The 20,345-nt window shown below is 45.2% G+C and overlaps 1 protein-coding gene across 7 annotated transcripts in view; it reads left to right on the forward strand.

Annotated features, from left to right (window-relative positions):
- The window catches only part of fryl (furry homolog, like), a 112,628-nt gene that overhangs the window by 67,300 nt on the left and 24,983 nt on the right, over positions 1–20,345 (forward strand). For all 7 annotated transcript variants that reach the window (XM_079506691.1, XM_079506685.1, XM_079506686.1 and 4 more), the window contains 27 exons: positions 285–553; positions 2,992–3,205; positions 3,558–3,682; positions 4,096–4,153; positions 4,266–4,357; positions 4,900–5,072; positions 6,000–6,160; positions 6,948–7,058; positions 7,567–7,721; positions 8,116–8,215; positions 8,581–8,749; positions 9,080–9,342; positions 9,926–10,066; positions 10,719–10,887; positions 11,871–11,961; positions 12,589–12,701; positions 12,992–13,142; positions 13,714–13,817; positions 14,709–14,891; positions 15,297–15,495; positions 16,337–16,458; positions 16,871–17,058; positions 17,236–17,330; positions 17,677–17,954; positions 18,202–18,552; positions 18,960–19,228; positions 19,484–19,624. In XM_079506691.1, coding sequence (XP_079362817.1) covers positions 285–553; positions 2,992–3,205; positions 3,558–3,682; positions 4,096–4,153; positions 4,266–4,357; positions 4,900–5,072; positions 6,000–6,160; positions 6,948–7,058; positions 7,567–7,721; positions 8,116–8,215; positions 8,581–8,749; positions 9,080–9,342; positions 9,926–10,066; positions 10,719–10,887; positions 11,871–11,961; positions 12,589–12,701; positions 12,992–13,142; positions 13,714–13,817; positions 14,709–14,891; positions 15,297–15,495; positions 16,337–16,458; positions 16,871–17,058; positions 17,236–17,330; positions 17,677–17,954; positions 18,202–18,552; positions 18,960–19,228; positions 19,484–19,624 — 4,485 coding nt within the window. The remainder of the gene's footprint in view (positions 1–284; positions 554–2,991; positions 3,206–3,557; positions 3,683–4,095; positions 4,154–4,265; positions 4,358–4,899; positions 5,073–5,999; positions 6,161–6,947; positions 7,059–7,566; positions 7,722–8,115; positions 8,216–8,580; positions 8,750–9,079; positions 9,343–9,925; positions 10,067–10,718; positions 10,888–11,870; positions 11,962–12,588; positions 12,702–12,991; positions 13,143–13,713; positions 13,818–14,708; positions 14,892–15,296; positions 15,496–16,336; positions 16,459–16,870; positions 17,059–17,235; positions 17,331–17,676; positions 17,955–18,201; positions 18,553–18,959; positions 19,229–19,483; positions 19,625–20,345) is intronic.

Raw genomic sequence — 20,345 nt, forward strand, 5'->3', positions numbered from 1 at the left:
TTTGAGGAGGTTCCAGGGGGTCCCTAGCATAATGAGGAACAGTTTAAACAGTTAGGCCCTATTACACTCTTTGGCTATTTTAAATATTAAAATAGCTGATCAGGTTAGATCTGCTATTATTGAAGAACTTTTACACATTAATTGTCTCCGGCTCAAAAATCTTTTCTAATGGTGCTCGGCCACTAATGTGTATCAACTTGGGGGTCCTTGACGTGAAACAGTCTGAGAACCATGCAGACAACATGGGCCTCACTCCTCTGCCCTCTAACCCTCCACCCCCACAGACCAACCTGCTGTACTGCCCCGGCGGAATCGACCTGCAGACCCTGGCGGAGTGGAGCTCGTCTCCCATCAGCCACCAGTTCGACGTGGTGAGCCCCTCGCACATCTGGGTGTTCGCCCACGTCACGCAGGGCCAGGACCCCTGGGTCATCAGCCTGTCCAGCTACCTGCGGCAGGAGCACCTGCCCAAGCACTGCCCCACCGCCGTCAACTACGCCTGGATGTTCGCCTACACCCGCCTGCAGCTGCTGTCGCCACAAGTTGACATCAAGTATGTCCGCTCTGCACGCGCGTGTGTGTGTGTGTGTGTGTGTGTGTGTGTTCATTCCACCAGTGCTTTTGTATATGTTTTAGGGTCTCAGGAAATGATCATGTCGCCTAGTGTCTTTAAGACGTTCCCTAACAGAGCTTTTAGATCCTGTTTGCCAATTGCTCTGCCCTTAAAATAGGTCACTTGGCACAGAGGTGACAGGTTGCCGCAGCCCTTTAAATGTTTTAACAACTTCACTCGATTTTTAAAGCTGCAATCCTTACGTTTTATGTCTGTCGTCTCCCTCTCCCGATGGAAAGAGGTAACTGCAACGATGTACTATACAACACTAGCGGTGTGTCTAGTGCAGGGGTCTTCAACAGGAATCCTTATTCTTTGCATGTCATAATTGGTGAACATTCGGCTAAAACAGCAAATCTGCAAGCAATGCATTGTGAGCTTGTAGATGTTCAGTGAAGAGGTTTGGTTTAGAGAGAAAAAAGGATTGGGCCAAATACACGTCATGTCATGCACTATGACACGTGAGGAAATCTTAAATGTGTAGGTTAGCCTGAATTAGGGTGGAATACAGCCACCCTTATTTGGACAGTAAACAACACCACACACTTTAGTGTACTACGATGTCTTGTTGTAGAACAGATCCCTTTAGTAGCGGTGATACAAAACATTTAGCATCATTTTGGCATGATTCAGATTGACCAACACTTTGTCATAAACCTCTAAGAGCTGCCGCTCCTGAAATATGACCCAGCTGGGAGATGTTGCTTTATGTGTAGACTCTTTGTGCAAGAGGTTTAGCAGCAGATCTTTGGCCCGTGCACTTAGCTGGAATGACTGTGGTTGCAGACTGTGGGTGATGTCATCCTATCTGTCTCTGTCTGAATGTGCCCACACGCCGTTAATGCCACCATCTTGTGGATTATGTCACTGCAGCCCACGTCCATTGACTAGACTTGACTCAACTGAGCTTCCTTCATATTTTTGAGAGGATAAATTGCAGGATGCCTGCAGGTCACACTTTCAACCTGGTGTCCCTATTCTAGTCCCTATTCTAGTCCATTATAGGCAATACATTTCCAAAATAGAGACATTAACAGATCTACTAACTCGTAGCGTGTCACAATGCGTTGTGAGCTTGGCTAAGTGGTATATGTTTTACATTGGTTCCACCGATGACCGTAATTGATACATAGTTAAAAGTCACTTTATAACTGCTATTGTATGAAGACCTTTAAAACAAATCTACCTGGGGGTGCAAACCAAGATGTCTTGCTCTTGTTATGTATCTCTTCACGCCTCATATATGACAGATTGTCATTTTGACCTAGACTTTTCAACTTTGAGGTTGATGAAAAAATGGCCAGCAGGTGTGAAGTTTTACCAATCACATGTGCAGACTATGACGCAGGAGTGATTACATTGATGGGGAAATATTGTGTTGCATGTACTGCAGATATATTAAAGTATCAGACTACTCACTGTTGTACCATGTAATATCATGCTATGACAAGTTTCACTATGCCTAATACACAATTACACAGTGATGCTACTCTGACTACATACTTCCATGTGTTGCACCAATGCTTTTTCAGTCCTTATAAAGTATTGTTACCCTAGTGTCTGCAGCCATGCCTGGCAGGGAATTGTAATTGGTCTCTGTCTGTGTGTCTGAGAGAGCGGAACGTCAGATTCTCAAGAAATATGGAGGGAATGATCAGTAGGCTGCCCTGAAGACATGATTACGTTTTGGCTTGTAAACGTCAAAGGCCAACCTTTATATATATATATATATATATATATAGGCCTACACACACACACACACACACCATCTCTTAGGATAATGGGAGAGGCCTTCTGCTAATCGGCCACCTGTTTGCCCACTTGTCTGCCCAGCCTATGTGTGGAAGTGTCCCTGAGCAAGGCACTTAACCCCTAAGTGGGTGCTGTATTAATGACATCCACTGCTCCTAATAGTTAGGGATGGGTTAAATACAGAAGACAAATGTCACGTATGTGCAAATTAACTTTGACAATAATTGTCCCAAAGGAGTGTATTATTACTACTACTACTACTATGACAAAGAACAAGGGATGTTGTTTGTCGACAGGGTTTGTAGTTTGTCCCCCAAGTTTACTTCTGTTGTCACTTAATTTCCTTTTTTAAAGTAATTTTTCGGGGGAATGTTTATGCCTGTATTCACAGAGATATACTGTAGTAGAGAGACAGGAAATGTGGGGAGAGATTAGGCAGATGACATTCAGCAAATGGTCCCTCTGGTCCGGAATCAAACCGGGGACTCGCTGATCAGGGTGTGTCGAAACCCAATCACTTGCCTATCGTATTGCCATTAAGATATACATTCCAGGAAATGTCGTAACCACTTGAGTCTCATTTCCTGCTTCAGACATGTCATTAACCTCTCCGTTCCTCCCTGCAGCAGCCCCATCAACGCCAAGAAGCTGAACAGCCTGAGCAGCAACAGTGACTCCTATGTGGGTCTGTGGAGGAACTACCTGATCCTCTGCTGCAGCTCCGCCAGCTCCTCCACCTCCCCCTCCTCCTCCTCCTCCTCCACCTCGGGCTCCGTCCGCTGCTCCCCGCCTGAGACGCTGGCGTCCACGCCGGACAGCGGCTACTGTTACGACTCGAAGGTCAGTGCCGTGTGTGGCAGCAAACGACAGCATCAACCTTAAGGTTTTATCACTTTGTTGTTAAGTAGGCTTTAAGAATGAATTATATTTTAACATGATATATAGACACATATATTTCTCCAGTGTAAAGGCCCTGGCACACTCAAAAGTGTCACGCAAATCAAATCGTCTATTTTATTTAAAAACAGACTTGTGTGAATAGAATGGTCAAATAAATGAAAACAAACGTCCACTTTAGCCGTGGAGAACAATGGCTGCTTTCAGTGTGTCAAGACCTTAAGGAAAATAATCTAATGAACATTTTGACTTTTGAGTTATATCCACCTTCTGGATGTGTGTGTGTTGTATGTAGATTGTTGGCACTCCGTCCCCCTCATCCCTGTTCAAACACGTGGTTCCCATGATGCGCTCTGAATGCATGGACATCACAGAGTCTCTAGTCCTGGGGCTTGGCAGGACCAACCCCGTGGCCTTCAGGTAAACACTGCTCCGAGACTAACTAAACACATGCTGGATTTTAACTTGCGTGACAAAAATACATGATCTACATCAATTTCTCACCCTGTGAAGTTTTGAATCTTTTATTTTTGTTGAATTCCTTCATGGTGAATGAAGGGTCCAAAAACACAGATTAAGTTAAAAAATATATAAATGCATTGCATTCAAAACATTTTTGCTGGAACACAACTATTTCAAACAATCATGCAGTCATGCACAAATGAGGAGTACACATCTGCTCTTCTATTTCATGCCTGAGACTGTTTACACCCAATGTATTTTACAATAAGTAAAATGAAGAGTAATTAATAGAAACCTTTTTTTTTTTTATTATTCCTTAAATTCTATATGAACTAAAATGCAGTGTGACATGTTGTTAATTTGTCTTCCAGAGAGTTGATCGAGGAGCTGAACCCCATCATAAAAGAAGCTTTGGAGAGAAGACCTGAGGTGAGGACCGCTTCAATCATCCCTCAGGTTCTAGTCTTGCTGTTCTGCATGTTGGCATGTTGGTCAGTTTGCATGTCCTAAAACAACCACCCAACCATTGGTCCGTTTGCAGAACATGAAGCGACGCAGGCGACGTGACATCCTCAGGGTCCAGCTGGTCCGGATATTTGAGCTACTGGCCGACGCTGGAGTCGTCAGCCAGATGTACGTGGTGAAACCAGCACAAAATATGCCTCTTACCATTCTTTGATTGATGTACAGTTGGGTGCCACCGATATTGTCCCTTATCATTTGACCCATTTAGGCCTGACCTCAAAACTTTTAAAAATCCTTCTAAATCCTCCAGTTTTCTGAAATAAATATTTTCACGATTTTTCAAAAATAGCAGACCTACAAGCTCGGTGGCGCGCTATGAGCTTGTAGATCTGCTATTTTTCAATAGCTAAATTATAACATAATGTTTAAAACACCAAAAGGGGTTCCCGCCCAAAATGGGTTAACTGTCCTTTTGCGCAGATCACGCAAACCTCAGCAAAAAGAAAAGGACAATATCGATGGCCTCCAACTGTACAGTATACCTCATTCGAAATAGCAGATCTTCAAGCTTGTTGATCTGCTATTTTTCCGGCGTGCAATGTCAGTGTACGGAGGTGTATAAATAGCGCATTAGAATCTATAGCAATTTTGTTTTGGCGAGGCTGCCGTTGTTTACCGTGTTGTTTGTCTGTGGTGGTGTGTGGATGCAGAGCCAGTGGAGGTCTGGATGGGGAGAGCCACTCCCTGAACAGTAGCCTCTTGGAGTACGTTGATCTGACCCGACAGCTGCTGGAGGCCGAGAACGACAAGGACTCTGACACGCTGAGGGACATCCGCTGTCACTTCAGTGCCCTGGTGGCCAATATCATTCAGAATGTTCCAGGTACGTCTGTCTCATCCATCCATGTCTGTTTGTCTCACTCCATTCTTGTACAGTGAGCTGTGTTGGATGCTAGCTCTTTTCTTTTACTTTTCTTTGGCCAAGATTTGTAGTTCATAGTCGTTACACCCCATCTGTGTCATTTATAGGCCTCTGTTTATAGGCCTCTGTCCTTTATAGGCCCCTGTCCTCTGTAGCCAAGCCTATAGTGTTCATCGTTGTGATTAATATGGTTTATGTGATTAATCTCAGTCTAGGAAATGCACCACATTTTTCTGTGGCGCTACATATTTATCCTTTCTCACTTATCTGTTCCTATTTGTATGTAAAATATGGGGATTGCCCGCACAGAGTACACAACACTGATGTTGGTCTACAAAGCACCCAAAGGTATAGCACCCCCAAAGTATGATCCCCCCCCTGCTCGCTCAGCTAACGCAGGGAGGCTGGCAGAACCCTCACTGGCTCCACACGTCCCAGACTCTTCTCCCTTCTGGCTCCCAAACTATGGAATGAACTCCCCATTGCAATCAGAACTGCAGACTCACTCCCAAACCTCCGCCGTAGTCTGAAAACCCACCTCTGAAGACTCCACCTTAGCCTGCAGCACTTGCCGTAGCCCTTGCCCTAGCCACGACGACCTTGCAGGCGTATGCAACGGCTAAAATATGTAGTAGTAGATAGAATATTATGTAGACATAGCCTTCTATAGTGTATACTTAGGTTAGGTTAGGTTAGGTTCTTAGCTTGCTTATGATCCTGTGACTATTTTTATGCATTTGATGATTACCATGTGGTGCTGTTGCTTACTGTATTATTACCTTGTGGTGTTCTTGCTTACTGTGAGTTGCTCTGGTTTAATGGCCTCTGCTAAATGCCTAAATAGTAAAGTGACTCTCACATGTCCTGTATGTGGTGGTTTTGTTTCAGTGCATCAGCGGAGGACCATCTTCCCCCAACAGTCCCTGAGACACAGTCTGTTCATGTTGTTCAGCCACTGGGCCGGACCCTTCAGCATCATGTTCACCCCCCTGGACCGCTACAGCGACCGCAACATGCAGATAAACCGCCACCAATACTGTGCTCTCAAGGTACCGTTTTTTTAACTACCCCTATTGTGGGCATGTCATTATAGCCGACAATTGTAAAAAAAATTTGAGTTGCTGCGTCACTGGCAAGCATTGCCATTAAAAACGAATTGCCTGTTTTTAAACAAAAGGTAACATTTTACGTTTAACTATTATTAATCATTTCCTATAGAATATAATACAGTACAGTGAGAAGCTCCAGTTAAATGGAAATGTCATCTTTTTGCTGCAGTACTGCAACTACTCCAACTACTCCTATAGCAACATCGTCTTGTCATTCAAACACGGAGCAACGTAGTGTTCTTAAATGTACGTGTTTCGCCAAATTCATCGTGTTGCCGATCCTGGTAGCGATGGCTTTTTGCATAGTGTATATCATGCACTGTATTAGCATCGATCCTGATAAAATAAAGTGATACTTTTGCGATCTCCTAAAACATATGCAATGTACACTGTAGACCTAGCCTTTATATAGAACGACAACACACTCACCTGAGCTCCACCTCTGAGCCTAACGTACTGTAACAGTACCTTTCCTGCATGCACTGTTAAAAGAACGTCTAGCAATGGGATTTCTTTTTAGCTTTTATATCAGTTATTTCTGGCACGTGACTGTGGAGCATAAATTAGGCTTTAGATATTGACATTTGGTACTGATTGACATGGCATTATTTTGGTACCCAATTGTATCGAAGCATTTAGTCAGCATTTGTACTTTACTTGAGTATTTACAATTTCCAGTACTTCTACCATGTCTGTAGTGTTAACTGACTGACTGTGTCTCTTCCAGGCTATGTCTGCAGTGTTGTGTTGTGGACCGGTGGCAGACAACGTGGGCCTCTCCTCTGACGGGTACCTTTACAAGTGGCTGGACAACATCCTGGACTCCCAGGACAGGAAGGTAAGAGGCCTTTGCTTGGAGGTACTCTACTATCTGCCCTACAGTAGCACTCTGGAGTGTGATGTGTAAATGCTGCTTCCTGGTGCATGGCACAAAATAAGTTGTCGTCCATAAGCCTACCAGGAATGCACTGATTGCAGCCTGTGTATTGAATACAGGCCCAGCCACCCGGTCTAAAATAGGCTATGTTGTCAGACAGGTTTCTCAAATTTGACCTTGATTATTATTATTTTATTAGGAGTTGAATGTTTAAGTACACAGTAAACTCCTGGGGTCAATTTACCTCTGACTGATAGTAGATAGGAGAAGATAGTAGATTGGAGTAAATGGAAAACAAATACAGCACAACATGTTGAAAGTAACCTGTCAGTGAATGTTACAGGAGGTAACGTTTGTTGTGCTTTGGTGTACAGTATGTGTGTTACTGATTAGCAGCACCGGATCATGTTGGTTGTCTTGTGGTGTATTGTGTGTTACCAACAAGCTCCTGTGCGGTCCCGTCCTCTAGGTGCACCAGCTGGGCTGTGAGGCCGTGATGCTGCTGTTGGAGCTGAACCCAGACCAGAGCAACCTCATGTTCTGGGCCGTGGACCGCTGCTACACGGGCTCCCGGCGCGTGGCCGCCGGCTGCTTCAGAGCCATCGCCAACGTCTTTCACAACAGGTACTGGAGGTGGGATTGGGATTACAATTAATCCCGGGATTGGGACGGGCATGAAGTCAATGGGAGCGGGAATCACATCAATTCGCCTCATTATATTATCACAGATTAACTGTTCCTGGTGCCATATCTTAAAACTGCATGAAAACTAGACAAAGCGTGCGAGTAATTTTGAATAGGAGCGGGATGGGATCTGGAGTCATTCTATCAGGATTGGGACGGGAGGAGTTTTTTTTACTCTGGCCCGGGATTTGGACGGGATGGGATTTGTTCTCTGGGAGTGGGATGGAACGGGAGTGAAAATCCACTCCTGCGTCAGTCTCTAGTGCGTGCATCACACTGGGACCTACTGCGACATCTTGGCATTTGACTGGCTGTGATCTGTCCTCTCCTCCAGGGATTACCAGTTTGACACTGTGGTGCTGCTGAACCTCATCCTGTTCAAGGCGGCCGACTCATCCAGGGATATCTATGAAGTTGCCATGCAGCTGCTGCAGGTCAGTCGCATTGTGTCGACCACAGCGTGTCGTTCATTGGGCAGAGTGTAACTGCGTTGCACTGCACGTTTTCTGTCTTAAACTACAGTTCGAATTATTCTATAAACATAGTTATAACAAGTAACCCCCTTGGATTTATGTCAGTATAATTTTTTTTTATATTTGCCTTAAAAAACATCACCGGATATAGACAAAAGCAGCACTGGGTTTAGGAAGAAACCCCATCCGTGTGTAGGGGAGAAACTTATATTAGAATAGTCACATCAATGCAACCCATTTAAACACTATCACATAACATAACAATGAAATGCAGAAGGTTGCCATTTTTAGATCTTATTCACATTTTGTTGCTGTGTGTAATCTAGATCTTGGAGCCCAAGCTCTTCCGTTATGCCCACAAACTGGAGATCCAGAGGGCAGATGGGATTCTGACACCACCCTCACCCCTGCCACACCTCTACTCTGTGTCCTACTACCAGCTGTCTGAGGAACTGGCCAGGACATACCCCGAACTCACCTTACCCATCTTCTCAGGTCTCACACACAACTATACACTTGTCTAAAACAGTTCTCATACCTTTAAAAAGATACGCAACGAGGATATAGAAATTAGAATAGAATTGATCCTATCTTTCAGTACATAATGCTACATTTGAAAATTACATGCGTATATTGCTACCATTAATGTAGTAATGGTCATGTGGTCACATGGCCCTGTACTGAGATGGAAACCTCATTTGCTCTCCGGCCCTGCTACAAAAAATATATATATTAAGAAAACATGGACAGTCGAGCCGAAATTGGGTGTTCAAATTTGGCCATGGCCCTGACTTGCTTCCTTCCTGGTTTGTCATTCAACCACAGAGGTGAGCCAGCGCATCCAGACGGCTCACCCTGGCGGTCGGCAGGTGATGCTGCACTACCTCCTGCCCTGGATGAACAACGTGGAGCTGGTGGACTTCAAGCCGCCGCCACGGCGCGGCGAGGAGTCGGCGGGCGACGAGGAGGACGCACATGAGCGTGACATGATGATGATGAACAGTCGACGGTGGCTTCGCGGCGAGGGCTGGGGATCGCCACACGCCACCACCATGGTGCTCAACAACCTCATGTTCATGACCGCCAAGGTGAACTGAGAAAAAAACTTTAACAATAACCTTTGCACTTTATTGCAGTTTATTGATCTACAGAATAAATACACTTTAAATCGTTACGATTGTAATTTACTGTATTGAAAGGGGGGGTGGGGGGTACTATAAGGAAAACATGATGCATTGCCTGCCTTCTCAATGTGAGTAAATCATCCATACTCACAATGAAAGAGTGTGTTGCGTGCCTAGATTGGTCCAGGTAGAAGGCTGCTGGCTACAATGTGTCATTATATAATTTCTTACTGTACCTACTCAAATAAAGTGCCTACTCAACGTGAGAGGGTGTACGACTGGATGTGTGTGAAAAGCAGGTCCTAGAGATTTAGGAGACAATTATGCATTGAAGCATGTGGATCCAGGGAAGAACACTTTGCCGATTTTGAACCTAAATACTATTTACAGCTTCATTCATTGCTCAGTACTATTGGTAACAGTTATGGTGTGTGTCCGTGCATGCATGTGAGTGGTTGGTAGGGGTGAGGGTTTAGAGAAAAAGGGGAAAAAAAGGAAATGTAAATATGCATGACATTAAATGTGCGGTGTGTGTTTCCCCTACTAGTACGGGGATGAGTTTGCCTGGTCGGAGATAGAGAACGTGTGGACCACGTTGGCAGACAGCTGGCCAAAGAACCTCAAGATCATCTTGCACTTTCTCATCAGCATGTCGGGCGTCAACAGTGACCCCAGCCTTCTGCCCTATGTAAGTTACAGTGTGTTTACAGCCATTGCCCCAAATATACAGTGACTTTAATTTACATGCATGGGTTATGGAAATAAGTTGGTTAAAAGTTTGTATTTGTTGTTATGGTATTAGGACTATTCTAAATATACAGTGAGATTTTGGCATTACTAAAGACATGCACATTATGGATAGTAATGGAATACAGAAATCCAGCTCTGTTAATTGGGCTGCACTCAAGGGAAATTTGGCCAAACTCGACATGGATCTAATTCTTACTTCTCTTTACCAACAATAGCAAATGTGACTAACAAAGATCTAATTAAGCGTTTCAGTTTAGAGTGCCAACAATGTGCATATTACATATTTGGCAGCCTCCAATGCGTTCCCCTGCCACCAAAAATAATCAGCAAAATGTTATTTTCCAGTTTTCTCAGTCTATTCCAAAGCAAACCAAGTAAGAGAAGTCTTCTGCAAGTGGCTGCAAAGCTTGCAAGGCAGTGATGTCTTGGAAGTATTTTAATTGCAGACATGTAGCAATGCAGAACCAGCAACACCCATTTGTCGGTGTATCACCTTGATCGGGGCATGTAAATAGGCCTATATACCGTATGATCACTAACAGTTCCATATCACCCTATTATAACGAGTTTTGTGTTTTGTTTATCGTCAGATAAAGCGAGTGGTGGTGTACCTGGGCAGAGATAAGACTATGCAGCTGTTGGAGGAGTTGATGTGTGAGCTGGAGCTGACGGACCCTGTGAGCTCAGCCGTCACTCACATGGACAACCCTCCCTACTATCGTATCACCTCCAGCTATAAGATCCCCTCAGTCACCTCAGGTACTGACCATGCTGCCAGATTTCCTCCACCTTTTCTGCTTCCTTCATTGATTGCTGCCTACTCGGAGTACAAAACACTGGCAACCTCCATACTTTTGAGGCATGATCCAACATTACGTCTGTACGTCTCTTCCATAAAACGCTCCACATATCCTCTTAGACTAGTGGTTCCCAAACTTTTTAGCCCGTGACCCAAAAGGGAAATCTCCGTGGTAGTAGGTACCCAAACTAGTGAAAATAGCAGATTGACTATTTTCACTAATACTACAAAATTAATCCATGAAAAGAATTATGTCCGTGACCCACAAATGAGTCCCGACCCACTGTTTGGGAAACAGTGTCCTAGACTCTTCTCCCTCCTGGCTCCCAAACTGTGGACTATCCTTCCCATTGCAGTCAGAACTGCCGACTCACTTGCAGTTATTCCAGAGCAGCTATAATGGAGCTGCTGTCAGCTACTGGAGCCTGACCTGTGAGACTGAATTCTTCAGACTCACTTCCTCAACTCCTAGCACTGCACTCTCCCTATACCCCTTCTTGACACCCCTTGATGCTAGTCCACTATGCAGACATATCTTGTTCACTTTTTTTTGTTTCATAGATTTGTTTGTCTCTACCACAAATGTTAAGAATGATTTATATAGCATGTTGTTGAGACAGATGCTTGGTTTGTTGTTTACCTGGTATCCTAGTTTCTCTGAGACACTACACTGTTATCTCTGTGATTATTTACATTGTTTACTGATAAGAGCTCATGCTTACTCCACTTATTCCCGATTTTGCACTTGTAAACTGCTTTCGATAAGTGCCTGCTAAAGGCCTGAATTATATTATTTTAGTAATGTCATTCTTTACTTACAAGTCATTTACACTGGCTGCGTTTCAATTTAGTATGAGATGGTGCAACCTTGCACGCTGTCAGAAATGATACACAATGATTCCTCCGTGGTGGTGACAGAGCATTTTCTCGTCTGTCCTCTCAGGAACAACCTCCAGCAGCAATACCATGGTGCCATCACGTGATGAGGGTCATCACGACCACAGCAAGATCAAAGACCCCAATATGGAGGACAGGTACAAAAAAAAACACTCTTTAAGGCTGGTGCCAGCTTGCCTTTATCTGCCATAAAAACGTGCTGTTCACATGCAGTTACTTTGTTTGTGTTGTATTCTGATGCTCTTACATTGGAATAAAGGTGGCTTTTAAATTATAATTGGGTGATAATTCCACTAGAGCGACATTTTACTCACTGATTTAATTTGCAGCCATAACTCACGCAGCTGACATTACATTACATGAAAAATAAATCTTTCGAAGCATCAGGAGTCATGAGGTCACTTTAAATTCAAGTTACTGTAAATTGGAAATTTGTTCTCTTTCTTTTTTTCTTTTTTTTTTTGTCATATTGTTGCTGTCGGGCTGAAACCTTGTTTCTCAGTATCTCCATTCCATATTTCACACTACAGTCGGTGTCACATGATAGTAGCAAAGATGTTGCTACTATTTCTACTATAAAAATGTTGTTACTAATTTGCTATTATATTGTGTCTGTGGGTTTAATAAATATTGAACCAATGAAAAGTATTAAAAAGAGCTTGTGACTAAATTACAACATTGGATCCATTGGATCCACTGTTTCCCCCCCCCCCCATATCGTGAAAAGTAACAGACGATATCCATATCCATGTTTCTGTGTGCAGTTACACCCACCTGGACATCTACAGTGGTCTGAACAGCAACCTGAACCGACAGCACCACCGTCTGGAGTCCAGATACAGCAGCAGCTCTGGAGGCTCCTATGAGGAGGAGAAGAGTACGAACACACACTTTAACCACGTTAAACCCATTTTAGCTGACATTTCCAGTCTTTATTGATATATCCTATATCTCATCTCATCCTCTTAGATGTGAACAGAATCAAACCATTCTAGATGGGTATTATACTTTATATACAAGGAGATATGACTTTGCATGATAATCACAATAAAATATCTGTTTTGCCTGGACAGCCCATTTTATATATATACACACACACACACACACACACACACACACACACACACACACAGGTGATAATAACGTGTGTGTGTGTGTGTTTTCCAGGTGACTCCATGCCTCTGTACGCCAACTGGCGTCTGAAGGTGATGGACCACAACCGGCCCGAGCCTCTGCCCTTCCCTCCTACTGGAGGCTGCTGGGCTCCTCTGGTGGACTACCTGCCTGAGACCAACACCCCTGCTGTCCCCCTGCACAGGTACCCCCCACACACGCACGCACACACAGTCGCACACACACGCGCGCACACACGCTTTTACCCTCCACAGGTACCCCACACGCACGCACAGTCGCACACACCCGCTTTTACCCTCCACAGGTACCCCCCACACACGCACGCACAGTCGCACACACCCGCTTTTACCCTCCACAGGTACCCCCCACACACGCACGCACAGTCGCACACACCCGCTTTTACCCTCCACAGGTACCCCCCACACACGCACGCACAGTCACACACACGCACACGCTTTTACCCTCCACAGGTACGAAACACACACACACACACAAAAACATTGTCTACAATCCATTACAAAATATATGAAGAGATATCCTGCCAAGTATGTAACTGTTATTTGTGTATTTTGTTTAATTTTAAATGTATTGTATTTTTAGTTGTGTGTCTGTATTGTATTAGCTTTGTTCAGGACCCGTGAAGACTAGAGGCTCAGTTATGTGTCTCTAACACACAACACCCGTAACCTCACATCTCACTGTCCCATAACTGCAGCATCCTGCTGTCAATTCATGCTTTGTTCTCTGTTTTCCAGATGTAACATCGCTGTCATCCTTCTAACGGACCTCATTGTGGATCACGGGGTCAAAGTGGAGTGGAACGCCTACCTGCACCTCCTGCTGCACGCCATATTTATAGGTAAACACCCCCTGTTGCACGCCATATTTATAGGTAAACACCCCCTGTTGCACGCCATATTTATAGGTAAACACCCCCTGTTGCACGCCATATTTATAGGTACACGCCTCCTGTTGCACGCCATATTTATAGGTAAACGCCTCCTGTTGCACGCCATATTTATAGGTAAACGCCTCCTGTTGCACGCCATATTTATAGGTAAACGCCTCCTGTTGCACGCCATATTTATAGGTAAACGCCTCCTGTTGCACACCATATTTATAGGTAAACGCCTCCTGTTGCACGCCATATTTATAGGTAAACACCCCCTGTTGCACGCCATATTTATAGGTAAACACAAACACCACTCTCTGCATAGTCATGATGAGTTCCGCTCCCTGCAATGAGTTCCCATACCATCAAGCTAAGTAAATAGTGCCCGAGTAAATTAACTAAATGGTAATCACTACCAATGGCGATTCTCATTGGCTGCGTCCAAATACTAGCCTCATATATAATACATAAATTCACACCTAATTCACACCTGCATCAGTGTGACTCCGCCAACATTTTGCTTACAATATTGTCCATAGATATATTATTCTATCTACATAACTTTAAGGAGAGCGGTCCTGTTGGGGATTTAAAGATCAAGGCAGATACTGAAAAAACTTCCATGCATTTACACAGCAACTTCCATGTTTGTGGAGGCGATTACTTTCTTGTAGAAATCATTCTTGTAGTGAGATTGTAACTTAAATCTTTTTTTTCATGTTGTCAGTTTGGTAACTGTTTTAGCTCAAATCCATGGTGAACCACGGCCTCTTGTGGTTTAATTCCTTAGTGCGTAAGCAACACGTTGGAGTTGTATTGGACCTGTCATGGTGACTGATCTGTGTGTTCTCCCTCCAGGGTTTGATCACCAGCATCCAGAGGTCTATGAGCACTGCAAACGCCTGCTGCTCCACCTGCTGGTTGTTCAGGGAGCAAACAGCAGTGTCCAGTCCCTGGCTACGGTGCTGCTCCGCAACAGGGAGTACAACGACCCCCGAGTCCTGACCGTGAAGCCCGTCACCCCCGAGTTCAACCTCACAGGTCAGGCTCCAGTAGCTGCTGAGGAATTTCAAGTTTACTGTTTTTGTAATTGCATCGCAAGATCACTAGGTGGCAGCAAAAGTCAGTTCTCTCGCTGAGTGCACTTAGGCCCTGGTTTTGGTCATGTCATTATAGGGGAACATTTTCAAACATTTTTGAAAAATTCAAAGAATTTCAAAATTATTATAATTTATTTAATTGCAAGAATTGCAGTTCTACAAGCTCAAAACACATTGCGACATGTTGTGAGTTGTATTTTTGCTATTTGTCATACAACGAAGTACTGTATACTGGGCTTAAGTGGTTAATATAATCCATGCATACTATTTCTCTGTATGAAGTCCTGAGTGTTAATTCTACGGTTGGTGTGCAGGTGTGACCCATGTGTTTTCCTCCCCCATACAGGAGTGCAGGACTTCACGCCGCATCACGAGCATCAGCCATCGCCCATGACGGACTCGGGTCTGAGCTCCAGCTCCACCTCCTCCAGCATCAGCCTGGGGACGGGGGCTACGGCCCTGTCCCACCTCAGCCCCACCCTCCTCAGCGAGGTGGACATCACCGATGAGAAGGTCAAAGCCCTCATCAAGTTTGTCACCTCCAGGTGAGAGAGAACGTGGCACACAACACCACTGAGAGCAGTTGACTTCAGTTTAGTTCGTTTTACAATGTATGAGAAGGTTTAGTTTTGGTATTAGGAATTGGCTAGTTCTGGTTTTTCAGAGATTTTGGCGATGTCTTGTCTTTACAGAAGCTAAAATGGTAGAATGAAAGAAAATAATGCATGACATCAGATATGATGGGGGTGGAAAAACTCAAATGATGATTTTGTTGCAATGCTTTTTAGTTTTAGTTTGCCTTAGTTTGTTTTGCATTCATTTTATTTTGGATTTAGTTTTCAGATTTATTATTAACTTATTCTTAGTTTCAGTTTCCTATAATAACCATGCCTGGGACTGAAGGCTTATTCATAGTCTGGATTTTCGGTGTTGAGGTGACCACCGGAGCTGAAATAACGTTGAGCGGTGGTGAGTAAAAACAGAGAGAAGGGCTGGTGGTTTGCTCTTCACCGCGGCTCGTGACGACATGTTGTAGTTTGGTGGTCACCTCACCACCGAAAATCCAGACTATGAATGAGCCTTAACATATTGTTGTGTCAGTGACAGTGTTCATCATCATCCTTGTTACTATGACTAATTTCTTCATCCCACTTGTGTGTTTGCTTTCATGCTCACAGCTATGTCTGAACGGATCTGGTATTGTCATATTATCGCATGGCTTTGTTTTGTGTGGTTTTGACTTTTGACATGTTAATACACACATGGTTTTGATTTGACTGCCGTGATGAAGTCATACGGAGGTGGTGGTGGTGGTGGTGACGTGTGTCTGGCAGTCTCCCTTCCTAACACGGGTTGTGTGTGTGTGTGTGTGTTTGTCTGGTGTAGGAAGCGCGGCCCGCTGTGGAACCACGAGGACGTCTCTCCCAAGAACCCCAACATCAAGAGCGCCGATCAGCTCAGTGTCTTCCTCCGACATGTAGTGACTGTGTTTAAACAGTCACCGGCAGGTCAGTACGGAAACCTCTAGGTACCTGACGATTCCATTCAAACCTCTAGGTACCTGACGATTCGATTCCGATTCAAAGGGCTAAGAATAACTCACTCACGCTCTCGTCTTTTTAATCCATCCTGGTCGGGAACCCCTTTTGGTGTTTTGACTAAGCATTTTGTTATACTTTAGCTATTGAAAAATAGCAGATCTACAAGCTCATAGCGCGCCACCGAGTGGCGCGCTACGAGCTTGTAGGTCTGAAAAATCGTGAAAATGCGGCACAAATCGTTGAATATATATTCTTTCAGAAGACTTGTTTTTTTTTTCGACGTCAGGCCTAAATGGGTTAAACATTCTTTCATCAGGCCAATGGTGAAATGAAAGTGTTATCAGTCACCCTAACGGATGTTATGCTTCCTTCCCGTCAGGCTTCCAGCTAGAGTCCCTGCTGAGTGAAGTATCCCTCCAGACAGCTCTGTCGTGCTCGTCTCGCCACTACGCCGGACGCTCCTTCCAGATCTTCAGGGCTCTCAAGCAGCCCCTGACAGCCACCACGCTGTCTGACGTCCTCTCACGCCTGGTGGAGACCGTAGGAGACCCCGGAGAGGAGGCTCAGGTCAGAAGAACATTACACCCTAGTGCTGCTTGTGTGTCTATGAAAGCTTTCTGTTCAGGTGCCTCTTTGACCTGGATGGAGAGTAAAGCAATGCATCAGTTGTGTTAGGAGCCTTGTGAGGGTCAGTGTGTGTGTGTGTGTGTCTGATAACATGACTCTCTCTCTCTCTCTCCTCAGGGTTTTGTTATTGAACTGTTGTTGACCCTGGAGTCAGGCATCGACACACTGGCAGACACCGTCAAGAACTATGACCTCCTCACTGCCTTAGCACAGTAAGTCTCTTCATAAGCCACAGAGACATATTTTATAATCTTCCAGTTTTAAGCAGCTACTAACTAGTGAGCTGTGCTTATAGCTGCAATCCAGAACTTATTTTGAAGAATACAATGTTAGGTTAACCAGTCTGTACGGGAGAGTGTGTTAACTGGAGGTGGTCTGCATGGAGACATTTTAACGGCTGGTGTCAGTTAGGACACCAAGGACACACAAGTACTACTGCCTTATAGAGATTTTACAGATATTTAGTTCTCATGCGGGAAAATAAAGGGTTAACAAAGGTTTAGTGCAGTTTAACCTATTATTCACCAAAAAAATCCTAATAAAACGTTTGTATTGCAGGACCGGTAGCCACGACCTATTGGGCGCTAAGTTTGCAGCCAACAGGAAAAGCACGGGACAGATAAACCTGAGCAGCGGGGGTCTGTTCAACTATGCCCAGTACGGCCACGCCCGCAGCAACTCGCTCCGCGCCAGCCTGATGGGCGAGCGGAAGGCCGACCGGCGACGGAGCAACACCCTGGACGTCGCCGACCGCCTGGGAGGCAGCCACGGCAACCTGGCGCGCACGCGGAGCCTATCGTCGCTACGGGAGGGCGGGGGAGGAGGCCGAGGCCCAGGTAGGCCTCGTCACAATCGCCTGGATTCTTTTAGATACTCGCAATTTGTTTTTGTGCTATCGCCAGAATCTTCTCCAATCAACTGAGTTTTGAGTTTGTAGATCGGCAATTTCAACTATTTTGAAATGATCAAAGATATGGCTTGTTTTGCCCATAGTATTGTCAACGCATGAAGGGCAAACAGAACGTTATTTCATACGTGTCGTTTATTACAATTACTAAAGTATCCTCATGGTGCCAACCGTAGGTCCGGGCACGGGCGGGGAGGCCACGCCGCCCCCCGTGGACCCCACCAACCTGATGGCCACGGTGTTCTGGATCGCCTGCTCGCTGCTGGAGTCGGACTACGAGTTCGAGTACCTGCTGGCGCTGCGGCTGCTCAACAAGCTGCTGGGCCAGCTGCCCCTGGAGAAGGCGGACAGCCGCGAGCGTCTGGAGCGTGTCCAGGCCAAGCTGAAGTGGTACAGCTTCCCCGGCCTGCTGCAGCTCTTCCTCAAGGGCTTCACCTCGGCCTCCACCCAGGAGCTCACCATCCACCTGCTCAGCAAGCTCATCAGCGTATCCCGACACACGCTGGTGGACCCCTCGCAGTTGGCGGGTAAGAGACACATCGACACCAGTGTTTTGACCGACATTTTGTGCAAAATCTTGAAATCAATTTAAAAGTATAACTTTTAAAGTATATTGTTGCTGTCGGGAGGAAACATATTTAATATTTAAACTTTTGGTGTTTTTTGGTAAATTAATGCCCTGTGTGATCATACTACAGCATACAAAATAAATGTAGATCTATAAGATCGACGCAAGACGCATTTTGGGCTGCTAATTTTGCAAATTTTTTTTTTAATCCTGAATGTAACAGTTTTGGACATTTCCACCCAGACGCGATATATCATGATTGCAGGCCTTTTGCTGCCTTATTAACACAGGTGTAAAAGTGCGACATCTGGTGGCTGAACGTTTGTCTGGTGCCCCTTTTCTTTTTTAACGGCGCTCCTTCCTCAGGTTTCCCGCTCAACATCCTGTGCCTCCTGCCGCACCTCATCCAGCACTTTGACAGCCCCACGCCCTTCTGCAAGGAGACGGCCGACAAGATCGCCAAGGTGTGTGCCGAGGAGAAGTCTCCCACGCTGTCCAACCTGGCCCACATGATGAGCCTGTACAGCACGCACAGCTACTCGCGCGACTGCACCAACTGGATCAACGTGGTGTGTCGCTACGTGCACGACGCCTTCGCCGACATCACCTTCAACCTGGTCACCTATCTGGCCGAGGTAAGCTCCAAGCCCCACATCACACGACTAGAGTTGTAGGCTATTTGTCCGAAGGCATGTCTTAGCAGTTTTCACGGTGTTGTCCCCCAAATGAATGTATAGATAGTTGACCATATTTTGTGCCGGGAACCCTCGATTTGTGTTTAAAAAAAGACATCCTAAAGGAGAGCTTGACATGCCATCCCAGTCAATAATTCCTAATGCAACAATGGATGTACCGTACCACTGGTAACCTGTGATCTGTCCCTCCATCAGCTGCTGGAGAAGGGCCTTCCCGGCATGCAGCAGTCCCTGCTTCAGATCATTTACAGCCTCCTGAGTCACATCGACCTGTCGGCGGCCCCCGTCAAACAGTTCAACCTGGAGATCATGAAGATCATCGGCAAATATGTTCAGGTGAGTCCTCAAACCGCCCCCCGTCCCACCCCCCTCATCCCCAGTGAACACAGCTGAGCATTGCTGTCAGGTGGAAACCTTGTAGTCCAAAACAGTTACTTTTCAGGAAACGGAAGAAAAAAATACCTGTGTTCCAATGGACCTTTTTTATAGCGGGGGGGAACATGCATGCTCTTACATTAACATTTTTAGCTACGGTTTCACAACCCTCTTTTAATACGAATTAGGGCATTCATTGGCGGAAAAAAATATGATGTACTCAGTTACAGTGGTGTAACTGAGTGAGTGACAACTGACAACCCCCACATTGGCATGAATAGAAATGCGTTCTGTGAAAGCATGCTCTTCTTTGACTCTGTTTTTCAATAGACTCGGACTCATTGTGTGTACATTTGCTAGAAGCCGTTCCCAGTCTGTACAGCAGGGATAATATGCCTAACGGGGGCCTTTTCTTGATCCAAACCACAGCTCTTTATGTGAGCCTTTTACCAGCCTTCTGCCTCGGGGCAATTCCTTATGCAATCATTGTCACCCATGCCTGTGTGGTCTTTTGTTGGGAGTCCATTTGTGTGTGTGGCATGCTGGCGCCCTCTGTGAGTCGCCTTTGTTTAGAGTTCTTTCGAGGTTTGCGTGAAAGTGTCTTGGGTCTCTTACAGTTTCAAAATGGCTCTCTACATGCCGTCTCAGCTGTGCGTAGGAGCTAATTACTGTGGTTAATGGG

Source organism: Electrona antarctica (genome assembly GCF_951216825.1).
Source record: "Electrona antarctica genome assembly, chromosome: 7".
Taxonomy (NCBI): Eukaryota; Metazoa; Chordata; class Actinopteri; order Myctophiformes; family Myctophidae; genus Electrona; species Electrona antarctica.